General features: G+C 39.2%; 1 protein-coding gene across 2 annotated transcripts in view; it reads right to left on the reverse strand.

Moving 5' to 3' along the window:
• hdac11 (histone deacetylase 11) overlaps window positions 1–8,969 on the reverse strand; it is a 54,465-nt gene extending 45,496 nt beyond the window's left edge. The window contains exons 1-6 of one of the 2 annotated variants that reach the window (XM_066672785.1): window positions 8,804–8,969; window positions 8,359–8,419; window positions 7,733–7,881; window positions 4,102–4,202; window positions 2,632–2,658; window positions 1,369–1,485 (exon numbers count right to left, since the gene is read on the reverse strand). In XM_066672785.1, the coding sequence (XP_066528882.1) occupies window positions 1,369–1,485; window positions 2,632–2,658; window positions 4,102–4,202; window positions 7,733–7,881; window positions 8,359–8,393 (429 nt within the window). In that variant the 5' untranslated portion in view covers window positions 8,394–8,419; window positions 8,804–8,969. The remainder of the gene's footprint in view (window positions 1–1,368; window positions 1,486–2,631; window positions 2,659–4,101; window positions 4,203–7,732; window positions 7,882–8,358; window positions 8,420–8,803) is intronic. The other variant, XM_066672786.1, reaches the window with a different exon arrangement.
• Window positions 8,970–13,330: the final 4,361 nt, after the last annotated feature.

Genomic DNA, 13,330 nt, shown 5'->3' on the forward strand with positions numbered 1-13,330 from the left:
AGGATTCAATGCAATACTGCCACACGAGCATTAGAGCATAAGTTACATCTTTATCTACAATGAGTGCATTTTAAAGAAGCTAAATTCAAAGACGCTGAAACAGTTTGTACATTTAGTATAGCTGGCTAATGCAAACCACAGTGAGTGACATTGAAGTCATAGAGATGGACACAGGTGAAGGTACACGAGGCAAAGTGTGTTCCAATTCTGCTCTCAAATCTTCAACACCCTGAACATGCTTTGCACTCATTTTGCTTAGCATTCAACAAAATAAACAAAAGTCATGAAAGTGCACACTTCAAGGAAGGCCTTTGAGCTTATGACAAAATTAGAACAGCGAAAGACTGCAGGCACTTTTGGCGATTTAGAAATCCAAGTACTTGGTCCCTGGTAAATATTTGGGGAAAAGTGGACATAATGGTCATCCTACCTATATTTATTGCCCTAATGAAGAAAAGCAGAAGGTCTGTCGTTAGCTTTATAGAAATAACCTAATACGACCATTCCTAACATGGCCACATTTTTCACTGTAAATTTCATGGAGATAAATTACCTGGTGAATTCCACCTGAGCCTTGACTATGACAGATGTTCAGAAAGTTTCAAAGTGTCTGTTTTCCCCCAGGTTACTATTGCTTCTGCCAGTGAGAGTTCCAAAACGGCACTTCAGTTTCCCACAAGCTAAAACATTCCCACTCGCAAATAAACACTAAATAATATCCCATTGGACCTTATTCCTCCAAAAAAACATGTTTTACACCAAGTAATAACTGAAGCAGAAAAAAGCAAACCTGATCGATGATGAAGACCCTTAAATAAACTAGCAGCTACAGTATCACAGTGCAGTAAAATCGTGGCCTTCTTCTGGATGGGGAACTAAGGGGAGATTAAATGTGCAGACTCCATTAGAATGAGCAACAAGACTACAACTGGAGCAGTATCCTCAGGATAAAAAAAAAAGAAACTTATTTAGGGAACATGAAGCAAGACACAGAGTTGAACAAGGTAGTACATTTAAAAACAGCAGTTGCTCTGGTAGAACTACTCTAGTACTTGAGGACAACAAACCTTAGGCAGTTCAACTACTGATCAGGTGGGAGCTCACATTGTCTTAATGGACATACTGAAATATTTTCTATATCAATACTAGAGCCTCATTGGTAGTTTTTAGATGGATGACAAACACCCCAATTCCTCTAAAATGTATTATATCAAGTGCCATCACTCCACTGAATGCAGTTCCATGGCTGGAGGGCATTATACTCATCCAGCCACTCTTGGCATTGAGTATGGTGATCTTAAGCTGATGTGCAGCTAATCTAGAGCACCTAAAAATGTGTGTGTTTGTGTGAGAATGTGAAGGACTTACCATGATAGTTCCTCCTGTCTGCATGCGTAATGGCCTTAGCACTTTCCTCTGCACAAGGAAGTTGGGCAGAAATACAAGAGGAGGTATTTCTGTAATGGTGGCAACCACCAAAGACCACTGCAGACAGAAAAAAACCCCCCCACACACACACACACAAGCATACGTTTTCATTGTAAAACCATATTTATAATAAAATTCCTAAAAAAATACAGAAAACAACATACAAGGGACAAAAAGGCACCAGTCAGACATAAATCAAAGCAAAACACAAACATTTAAGCTTAATGTTAACCTCCTCAGCCTGGTATCACAAAAGCATCCTAGTGTAGACATCACATTAACCCTTAGAAGTCTAGAGCTATTATTGGTTGGTCAATACATTGGATTTAAATCCTGCATTTACACATTTACATCTACATTTCACAACTATTAGCAACTGTATGTAGCTGTTTTTCTTTCCATAGAAAGGGACTGCAGCACCACATGCTTGTAATTAAACTGAAATCATAATAAAATATTAATAATAAATATTAATATAAACAACAAATAAACATTAAAAATAAAATAACCATGACTTCTAAGGGTTCACTTAAAGAGTTCACTCTGTCAGCTTATGATACTACATTGTATGTCCAAAAGTTTGTGGGCACCCACTGTGAACACAGATGTTCAGATTTGCACACATGGCCTGTATGACTTTAATAGCAAAGCATGAAATGAAGTGGAGCAGGTAGAGCAGGTGCACGTGAGCCTAGGTTCAGCATGCTTGCTGCCAAGCATTGACTGGAGGGGTATAGCTATAGGAATTAGTCAGAATAAAGTTTGTGAACCAAGTCTAGTCAACTAAACTCAATACTTGACCCCCCAAAAATGTTCTTGTCACTGAGTGTCATTATATCCACACTGAAATGCCCCACAATGTAGCCAAAACCCTTCCCATAGCTGTTACTGCAGCAAAGGGTGATAAATGTCCTATTAATACCTTGGATGAGATGGTGTCCACAAACATTTGGCCATATAGTGTATCTACACTGCAGTACTTCTACAGAGATTACCCACAGTCAGGTGACTCAGGTAAATCGAGTAAATCAGGTTCCAAAACTATATTTAGCTTTTTACGGTCAGTTTGCCATTGGGAGTTCAATGCAACTCGGTGTCAATGCAAAATGTTAAAGCATGGCAACAAACCATTTCTAACATAGATTCCACAGTACAAAAACAAAAGTAAAGCAAATAAATTTGGCCACAGTGGAACCGATATACCTCTCTTGAGCCTTCCAAGATATCGTTCTGTATGCAGGAAGAGAATAAATACACAGAGGTTGTTTAAAAACCAATGATCTACCTCCTAATATTAGAAATGATACTTCCTAGAAGCACTAATATGCTCAAATATGAACAATATGCTTTTATATTCTCTTTTGAGAGGAAGGGTTGAGGGAAAAGCTAGTGTTTTTGGCTGATCTAACCTCTTAACTTGGCAGTTTTAAAGCCAAAATATTCGGCCATGGCATTGACTGTTTATTTTGCACATGATATGACTTCTAGGTTAAAACAACATGGCAGTGATATATTAACAAGTTTAAAAACTTGATTTTCCCTTGAGGTGCTTTAAATAATTGAAATAAAATGTGAATCAGTGTTAAAAAATTTAACAATTTAAAACAAAATGCATTATATCATGACGTATATATTTTCACGTATATATTTAAATATTTTGCCATGTCATAGGCTGTATATTTTGGATCCGTATGAATATATTTCTCCCAATTACGGAAATATCAGTGACACCTGAATGGGAAACATTTTGCAGCCGATGGCGGTCTAGCAAATCTAGGCTTGCCTGGATTTCGTACAATATTCCTCTTTTCTTTTAAGGTGTTGGAAACTGATGTTAGCATAAAGCAGCATTCATTCCCCAGGGTTCCTCTGTCAGCCTTCACACAGACCACAAACACACAGCACAGAAAATGAAACAATGAGTCAGAATGAAGGCAGAATGCACACTGACCTAGGTCAAGAACATTTAGTTTCGATTGCTAGCAACAGAGCCATTAGGAACTCACTTAACTTAGCTTTCTTACAAAGATACAGCAGAAGGGCAGTTGACTCATGCTTGAAGGGAAAAAAAAGGGAAAAAAAAAAAAAGAACCAGAAAGGACTTGGCGCAGGTCTGTCTGCAGGGGGACTGTGACCTGATTGATTTGGATGGAAATCAGCACCTCCTCAGGGTAACCCAGTGCATTTTAATTGCACATGTTTTCTGCCTGCCATTGTTCCATCATTCAAGTCGGAGAAAATGCCACACACAGACAGACAGGCATTTTGAGGTAAAGGCATACGTTCCACTGAGGATTTAACAATTTGTTCAATTAAATAAAATTTAATTATATTTAAAATTGTACCCAATTTAAATGTTTGCAATTGAGCTTCAGGATGATTTTGCTATTCATTCTGTTCTTAAAAGTACTTGTTAGGTCCTAATGGTTTTAAAGCAATATTCAAGCATTTTCAACTTGATTTCTACCTGCTGCATGTATAATACGACAGAAACAAAAGGACATCCTTGCACTCAGAGATGAGCAGCCTCTTTTTTCCAATGGCAGTACTAAGTTTTAACACAGGGACTGGGTACCCTTTGATTCGTTGTCTTGATCAGAGGATAGATAATGCAATATATTTTTCAGCCAGTCAAACAGCAGGACAGTATTAAATAAGTATAACTGAATGTACCTTGAGTCTGTTAAGGTAACGCCTGGTGTGAACCACCAGAAGATCCTCCTCACTGGCCTCCCGTGCTGGCACTATCATTTCATCTGTGATAAACTGATCCTCTGTGGAAAAATTGGAGAGAACTTTCTACTAAAACAATGAAATATACGGAGAAATATACAATAATTCATATGATTAATGGTAAACTACATAGCTAGTGTATGAGTTACAAAATGGGATATATTGGAGAAGCTGTGCATGAGCTTAGGGTCATCATGCTCAATGTCAAGTGTTGTCTACAGTGGTATAAACATACCCAGCATTGAGTGGCTTTTCCTGATCCCAAAATAATCATCTACCATCAGTACCTGACCTGACTCGTGCTCTGATTAAATCTTCACAGCAATGTTCCAATATCTAGTTCCAATATAAGCCTTCCCAAAAGAGCAGAAACTGGAGACGAAATAAGGGACAAACTACTTATTAATACCATTCATTTCAGAAGAAATATTTGATGAGAAAATGTCTGCAGGCATTTACGCCATAAAGTGTAAGAGTGAGAAATACTGTAGGTCATAAATACAACCTCTAAGGGTTAAATGGACGTGAACTATTAACTGTTAAATATGGGAATTGTTACCCTAAAGTTTCTGCATTGATGTACCATAGAGAGCTTAAGAAGCCATCTCTACTCTCACTGAAGAGAAAGGAGCTGGTGTGGTGTTATGCTGATAAACAAGGCCATGAAGAGAAGAGGTTTTATTGCTGACGGGTTTATCTGAAGCACTGCTAGAGCTGCACACTTTCTCTGACCTTGTGCTTAAAGCCGGAGGATTTTACCTGCACCCTCTGCCTTTCCCGCCAGGGTTCAGGTTCCCTCATTATCTCTACCTTCCTTCTCTCGCTCCCACCATCCCTCCACCTCTAGAAACCCTCCGCCTCACAGCTCCAAACTGCTCAATCTAAAATGCTGTCATGAGTTATTATATAAAGAATAGGGCTTCCAATATTTTAAATACATTTGATCAGTTATAGGCCTGTGCCATATCATATGGTGTGCAATAATATCAAAAATATTTTTAAAGAAAAAAAATAATCAATATTGTGATATTCTACCTTGTTTATCTAATGATGTCATGCGGTTACATGTAATACAGCATAAATATAATATAATATGATCAATAAATATTTTTATTCAATGTCAGAATCTTGGTAAGTTATAGTTGTTTAACAAATAAGCAAATGTTAACACATTTATTTGTCGTTTCTTCTGAATGTTTGAAATTAGATTTGTACTAAAATATGTGATTTTAAAGGTAATATAATTTAAATAAGAAATTAAATATATTATTAATTTAATGTAATCAATACTAATATAGGGCGGCACGGTGGCGCAGCAGGTAGTGTCGCAGTCACACAGCTCCAAGGGCCTGGAGGTTGTGGGTTCGATTCCCGCTCCGGGTGACTGTCTGTGAGGAGTTTGGTGTGTTCTCCCCGTGTCCGCGTGGGCTTCCTCCGGGTGCTCCGGTTTCCTCCCACAGTCCAAAAACACACGTTGGTAGGTGGATTGGCGACTCAAAAGTATCTGTGAATGTGTGTGTCTGTGTTGCCCTGTGAAGGACTGGCGCCCCCTCCAGGGTGTATTGCGCCTAGCGCCCAGTGATTCCAGGTGGGCTCTGGACCCACAGCGACCCTGAACTGGATAAGTGGTTACAGATAATGAATGAATGAATACTAATATAACATTTATTTTGTTATAATAGTGTGTTCTTGAAAGGGCGGCACAGTGGTGCAGCAGGTAGTGTCTCAGTCACACAGCTCCAGAGACCTGGAGGTTGTGGGTTCATGTCCCACTCCGGTAGACTGTCTGTGAGGAGTTTGGTGTGTTCTCCCTGTGTCCACGTGGGTTTCCTGTGGGTGCTCCAGTTTCTTCCCATGGTCCAAAAACATGTTGGATTGGCTACTAAAAAGTGTCCATAGGTGTGAGTGTATGTGTCGCCCTGTGAAGGACTGGCACCCCCTCCAAGGTGTGTTCCTGCCTTGTGCCCAGTGGTTTTGAATAGGCTCCAGAACCACCGCGACCCTGAACTGGATAAGCGGTTGCAGATAATGAAAGAATGAATGAGTGTGTTCTTGGAAGTATACAATTATTTTCAGTGTTTTTTCATATCGCTAAAATACCCTGAAATATCATGACATTATTTTAGGGCCATATCGCCCACCCCTAATTATCTATCAACTAAATTTAATCTATAGATACTTACTTACATTTTCTATACTATAAATATAATTACTTAGTAAAATGTAATTCTAATTACATTATCAATACTATAATTAATAAAATTGTCTATACGACACACTTAAAAGTGAAGGTTCTACAAAAGTTCTTTATTAAAGAAAATGGTTCTTTATAGAACCCTGAATGTGATTAAAGGGTTTGCATGAAGAAGGTTCTTCAGATCAATGAAGAATGTGCTATAGATGGTCCTATAGTGAACCTAGTGCGGGGCGGTATTACCAAAATTCTATATCACAGTATTTTTCAATATTATATCGTTGTTTACCCCCCACCCCCCAATGCATGACGTGTTAATCACATTGATTGCGAGAAGAATTTCTGCAGTAGAGTGGTTAAGAGTACCCTACTCCACTGTCATGAGAACTGTACATTGTACCAAAATAAAAAAACAGTTCCACATTAGTACATGTAATATAGGTTTGCATGGCCCAACAGTCATAATCAGTTTTCAGAGGGTGGCACTAAGATAGTGAAGGAATCATATGAAAATATATAATCTTTAATTTAACAGATTTTTCACACAACTTCAAAACTACAGGCTAATTGTCATTTAAACCAGCTACACTCTGTTAATGTTATCAATATTTCACCTTTTTTTTGTTGTTGTTGTTGTGGAAAATTTTACCTTCATTAATTTACCACATATTTAAACAAATAAGAGGTATTTAGATATAAAGTAGCCAAGGCTGCTTGTCAGTGGTTGTATTGCACTGAAAAATACCAAATATCTTCATTAAATAAGAATATATAAAATTAGAAAACTTTTCTAAAAGGTGCTGTATCGAACCCTCTATAGCACATTCTCCATCAGTCTGAAGAACCCCTTCATAACGCAAAGAATGCTTTAATCATGCAAAAGGTTCTTTAAGTATTCAGGGATTTATATAGAACCATTCTCTTTACTTCTCTACCCTTGTAGAATCATTATTTTTAGGATTGTATATTTATACATTAGAAGTATTCTTTTAATGACATAATTAAAGTACAGTTAAATTTATATTTCATATATCAACAGACAAATGTCAGCAAATCTGATATTGGTTTCAAAGTCAAGAAACAGCTCATTCTGAGTGTTTACCATATGGAAACGTAGTGTAACGCAGTAAACATGTTAATACATACATTAAGTCATTTGTTTAACATATAATTGCTGTTTAATAGGACATTTGATACAATTTTTTTTCAGGTAAAACTTGTAAAATTATTTATAGCAGGTAAAACTATTCGTTGTTTAGTACAGACTAGATTCATTTTAATCGCAAATAATCTTTCAACTGAAAATTACTAGATTAACGAATTAGAGGAATTTGCTTTATTTACTTGCTCTAAACTTCTAGTGTTAGACAGTGTTACCTTTTAAAAAGCGGATGACCTTGCCCCATTTGCCAGCGTCAAAGGGGTGAAGCTTCTCCAGACCCATAAAGGTGATGTTATACTCAGGGGAGTAAACGATTGGCAGACATGCTGAAGGAACCTGCACATACAGCTCTGTCTGATGCGTGCTGGAGCAAGAAAACAGGGGAAAAAAATCTGCATATTTATTGCAGTTTTGTTATAATGGTGTCAAACAGTATGTTTGTGCAAATACATCACAGCTTTAGATTTGTTATTCATTCTAAAGATGTTTTAAAGTAGAAATTGAGCCTTTAATTGTATCTCTGTTAAATGATCAGTAAAAAAAAGAGCAAAATTTTCTTCATTGCTTTTTTGAGGCTTTAAAGCTCTCTAAATTAATACAAGCACCTATGGACCCACGTGGGACCCCATATATAGAGTGTTACTTTGCTGTCCACATTATTCAACATAGGCAGCTCATTTGAGGGTCAAACAAATATTCCCACCCAAAGTTTACACCCATTTGATTCCAGCTAGCCAACCGAACCTACATGGGCCACACTAGGGCATGCTGTCTGAACAATAATAATATCAGTACTATAATTTATGAATCAGTACTATAATGCTTTGAATAAAATACTCACCACTTGCTTCCTTCGAGAGTTTCTTTGCTTGACATGATGACCACTGCATCCCAATATTCAACTTAAACAGCAACAGAGTAGTCAAAAGTAAGGCACATTTACAAAATGACATTCAAAACAATTATTATTATTATTTGGTTAAACACGTTTTTAGACGAATCTGGACGTAAAGTTTAGTTGTTGACAGGACAGCGTTTATCTGAGTAACATAAAAATAAACTACACTTCCCACAAACCTTCGCCACACTGCGCATGCGCAACAGCAATTCATGAGACGCAGCCCACAATGTTTTTTGTGCAAATGTTTACATGGTATATTATTCCTGATTCTCTCAGCGGATTTAACGCATTTTTAGCGCTTTTGTGTGTCTGTTCCTTTAAAGCTGGGAGAGTAAATAACGAATTTAACGCGGACTTTGTGAGAAAGTCGTTGTGCATGACTCACCTGCAAGCCATTGTATCCATCTCTCATAAAGGCGGGGAGCTTAATTTCCGTCGTTTTAGGCGTTTATTGCACAAAGGCAACATGATATCGTTTTGTGTATGTGTTTACATCCTAATGTTTGCAGACTGAAATCCTGGTGCTCCGACCTGTTTCCGCTCTCCGCGTGATGACGTCACGCTCAGCTGACAGTTCACAGCGAAATCTAAACTTTCGCGTTTAGTTCAATTTAAAGACCGCCCTCCCTAATGAAAATCAAGTGCATAACTATATGTTTTGGTTTTGTTTTTTTTTTGCTAGATGCTAGAAGGAGTACCATGTGTGAAACCAGTTGTCAGTCTCAGGGCTTGACATTTCAGTGCAGTGCAATGTTCCAAAGATTGTTTCAAATGGGCAAATTTAGACAGCCAAAATTTCTTATGTCATAAGCTGAGGAAGCAATCTCATCGATTTACAGGATGGGGCTTTAGAGCTGCAGACTCACAGCAGAGGAGTTAGTGGACTAGTTTTATATTCTTCGACACTTGAATGTTGAACAACATAACCTGACACATGCTGTGTGACCACAGTGTCTGCTCAGTGGTTTAATTGTTTACAAGCGGCCAGTGTATGATCCTAGACACATTACTAATGCGATTTCATTACAACAGTGGTGATGTGCGGGGGTGCCACACAGCTCCAGGGTCCTGGGGTTATGGGTTTGAGCCCTACTCTGGGTGACTGTCTGTGAGGAGTTTGTTGTGTTCTCCCCATGTCCAAGTGGGCTTCCTCCGGGTGCTCCGGTCTCCTCCCATGGTGCAAAACACACATTGGTAGGTGGATTGGTGACTGGTGATTGGTATCCATACGTGTTTGTGTGAACGTGTGTTGCCCTGCGAAGGACTGGCACCCACTCCAGGGTGTAGTCTTGCCTTGCGCCCACTGATTCCAGGTAGGGTCCGGACACACCACAAACCTGAACTGGATAAGTGCTTACAGGCAATGAATAAATTAATAATTTATAAATGTGTAATACTTTTTTGGGGTTCAATTAATGACCAGAAGGACATTTTTATGTGAAAAAATTACTCTTTTACCAGTATGTTAAAGACAATTAATACAGAAAAAAATCAATTCTTATAGAAATGCAGTTATATAAAATTTAATATAGAAAGCAGTAATGTAAGGATAAGGAATATAAAGTTATTTAATAACAAAAGTAGTTGAAGCATGACCCTGAAATGGATTAAGCAGCTGAAAAGTTAAATCAGAAAGCACTGAAAAGGTACTGTATGAAGCAAAAGGCTTATCATATGAAGAAATTTCACTTTTAATATTATCAGTCAACTAATGCCTTCAGTGTCCAAATGATTATTAAGTTGTTGAAAGGAGTGCAATTTCATATTTTAGAGATTTAGAGGGTTCAAACCAGAATGATCGTATATTAATTGAAGAAAAATAAATTGAAATAAATGAACAAATACCTTTTAAACAAATATATATTTTTCAATTTAATCAAGATTATAAATTTACAAATCATTGAGTCCTGTTTGTATTAGCATTATATATAATATCCCATTTAATGGTTAGAGGACTGGGCTTGGTACCAGAAGGTTGCAGGTTCAAACCCCAAGACCGGCAGGAAGGCACACAACCAACAACTGCTCCTGGCGACAGTGATGGCTGCCCCCTGTTCTGGGTGTGTGTTCACAGCCCCTAGTTTGTGTTTGTGTGTGTGCGTGAGCGTGCTCATTGTCACAGATGGGTTAAATGCAGTAGACACGTTGTACAAATCATTGCACTTTAAAATAAATAAATGAATGAACTAATGTTGTGTAGCGCCCTCTTGTGCTGAAAATAAACAGCTGTGATCTATCAAGACATGGACTTCTTAAGACCTCTGCAGATTCTTTCATTCAAGTGGAGCCCAAAAGGACCACCTCATCCCACAGATGCTTGAGTAGAATGGGATCTTTAGAGTCGTCAACACCTTGAATACTTTGTAATGTTCCTCAAGCCATTCCTGAACATGGTTTGCAGGGTAGCAATGTGCATTATCAAGTTAAATGAGGCCATTGTCATTAGGGAAAGTCATAGACATGAATGATGGTCTGCAAAAATGTTTAGGTACCTTTTCTCTGTCAAAGTAACATCCACTTTAGTGCCAGGACCTAAGGCTTCCCATCAGAACACTGCCACTGCCAGCTTGCCTTCTTAATATAGTGCACCCTAGTGCCATCGCTTTCCCAGGTAAACAATGCACACACCCCTCTGTCCATATGATGTATTAGAAATCATGATTCATCAGACCCGGCCACCTTCTTCCATTGCTCTATGGTTCAGCTCTGATGCTCATGTGCCCAATCTAGGTGTTTTCACAGGTGGACGGGTCAACATGGGCTCTCTGACTGGCCTGCGACTATGCAGCCCCATAAACAGCTAGCATTCATTTTTTTCACTTATCTGTGTTACTGTATCTCTTCTGTGGGATCAGACAAGATGGGCTAGACTTTGCTTCCCACGCACATCATTGAGACTTGGCTGTCCATGACCCTGGCACCGGATCACTGGTTGTCCTTCCCTGGAACACTTATGGCACATACTAACCACTGCATACAAGGAGTACCCCCAAAGACCTGCTGTTCTGGAGATGATGTGACCCAGTCTCCTAGCCAACACCATTTGGCCCTTGTACAATTCACAGCTCAGATCCTTGCACTCACTCATTTTTCCTGTTTCCAGCAACTACAAGACTGACCGGTGCCATTGTAACTAGATGTAATTCATTTCACATGTCAGTGATTTTAATATTGTGGCTGATCTGTCTACATCGGTTCTATGAACGAAAAAAATGAATGACCCTCTTGACTGCACATACAGTGAAATACAAATTATAGCTGTGTCTTGCCATTTATATTTTTAATGAAAAAAGTATGCAGTACATTCATTCATTCATTGTCTGTAACCACTTTTTCCAATTCAAGGTTGCGGTGGGTCCGGAGCCTGCCAGGAATCACTGGGTGCAAGGCAGGAATACACACTGGAGGGGGTGCCAGTCCTTCACAGGGTGACACACACTCACACATTCACTCACACCTATGGATGCTTTTTGAGTCGCTAATCAACCTACCAATGTGTTTTTTGGACCAGAGGAGTAAACCCACACAGACAAGAGGAGAACACACCAAACACCTCACAGACAGTCACCCGGAGCGGGACTTGAACCCACAACCTCCTGGTCCCTGGAGTTGTGTGACTGCGACACTAACTTATCATATCTTTATATTACACGTTATATCATACTTATTGCATTATTTATACATATCTTATTCTATAAATCTACTAGTGTTCATCTTTATTTAATTATAAAGTAGATTGGATATCTTGGGACGGCGTGGTGGCGCAGCAGGTTGTGTTGCAGTCACACAGCTTCAGGGACCTGGAGGTTGTGGGTTCGATTCCCGCTCCGGGTGACTGCTTGTGAGGAGTTGGTGTGTTCTCCCCGTGTCCGCGTGGGTTTCCTCCGGGTGCTTTGGTTTCCTCCCACAGTCCAAAAACACACGTTGGTAGGTGGATTGGCGACTCGAAAGTGTTCGTGTGTGTGTGTGTGTGTGTCTGTGTTGCCCTGTGAAGGACTGGCACCCCCTCCAGTGTCCCCCTCCTGGACCCACCGCGACCCTGAACTGAATAAGTGCTTACAGATAATGAATGAATTTGATGTCTTGTTGTCTGTTGTACTACATCCAATGACAATAAAGGCGTCTTGTATCTTGTAAATTTTATTGATTTTACTGTATGCTTTATTAAGCACAACATGTTATTTCCACAATATATTTGTACACACTGTACCTGTTATATTGATTGATACTGTTTAGAGAAGTCCCTGAGAAAATTATTTTGGGAAACACAGACAATCTGCCAAATTGCTGCAATCATAATCAATATTATTACAATAATTGCATGATTATTGTAAATTACAGCCATTTACACTGCTGCAGGTGAAATAGGTTGTATATATCTAGACAAACTGAACATTAGAACTAAAACCAACATAACCTGACACATGCTGTGTGACCACAGTGTCTGCTCAGTGGTTTACTTGTTTACAAGTGGCCTGTGTATGATCCTAGACACATTACTGATGTGATTTTGTTACATCAGTGGTGATGTGCGGGGGGTGTCACTGCCACACAGCTCCAGGGTCCTGGGGTTATGGGTTTAAGCCCCACTTTGAGTTACTCTCTGTGAGCAGTTTGTTGTGTTCTCCCTGTGTCCGCATGGGTTTCCTCCTGGTGCTCCGTTTTCCTCCCATGGTCCAAAACCACACGATGGTAGGTGGATTGGTTACTCCAATGTTTCCATAGTGAGTGAACACATAAATGTGTGTCGCCCTCAAAGGACTGGCACCTCCTTCAGGATGTGTTTCCGCCTTGCGCCCAGTGATTCCAGGTAGGCTCCGGACCCACCGCGACCTTGAACTGGATAAGGGTTACAGAATGTCATAAAATGACTGTAAGCCTAAAGAAATGTTTCTTTACCAGCACACCATTC

Source organism: Hoplias malabaricus, chromosome 5, assembly GCF_029633855.1.
Source record: "Hoplias malabaricus isolate fHopMal1 chromosome 5, fHopMal1.hap1, whole genome shotgun sequence".
Classification (NCBI taxonomy): domain Eukaryota; kingdom Metazoa; phylum Chordata; class Actinopteri; order Characiformes; family Erythrinidae; genus Hoplias; species Hoplias malabaricus.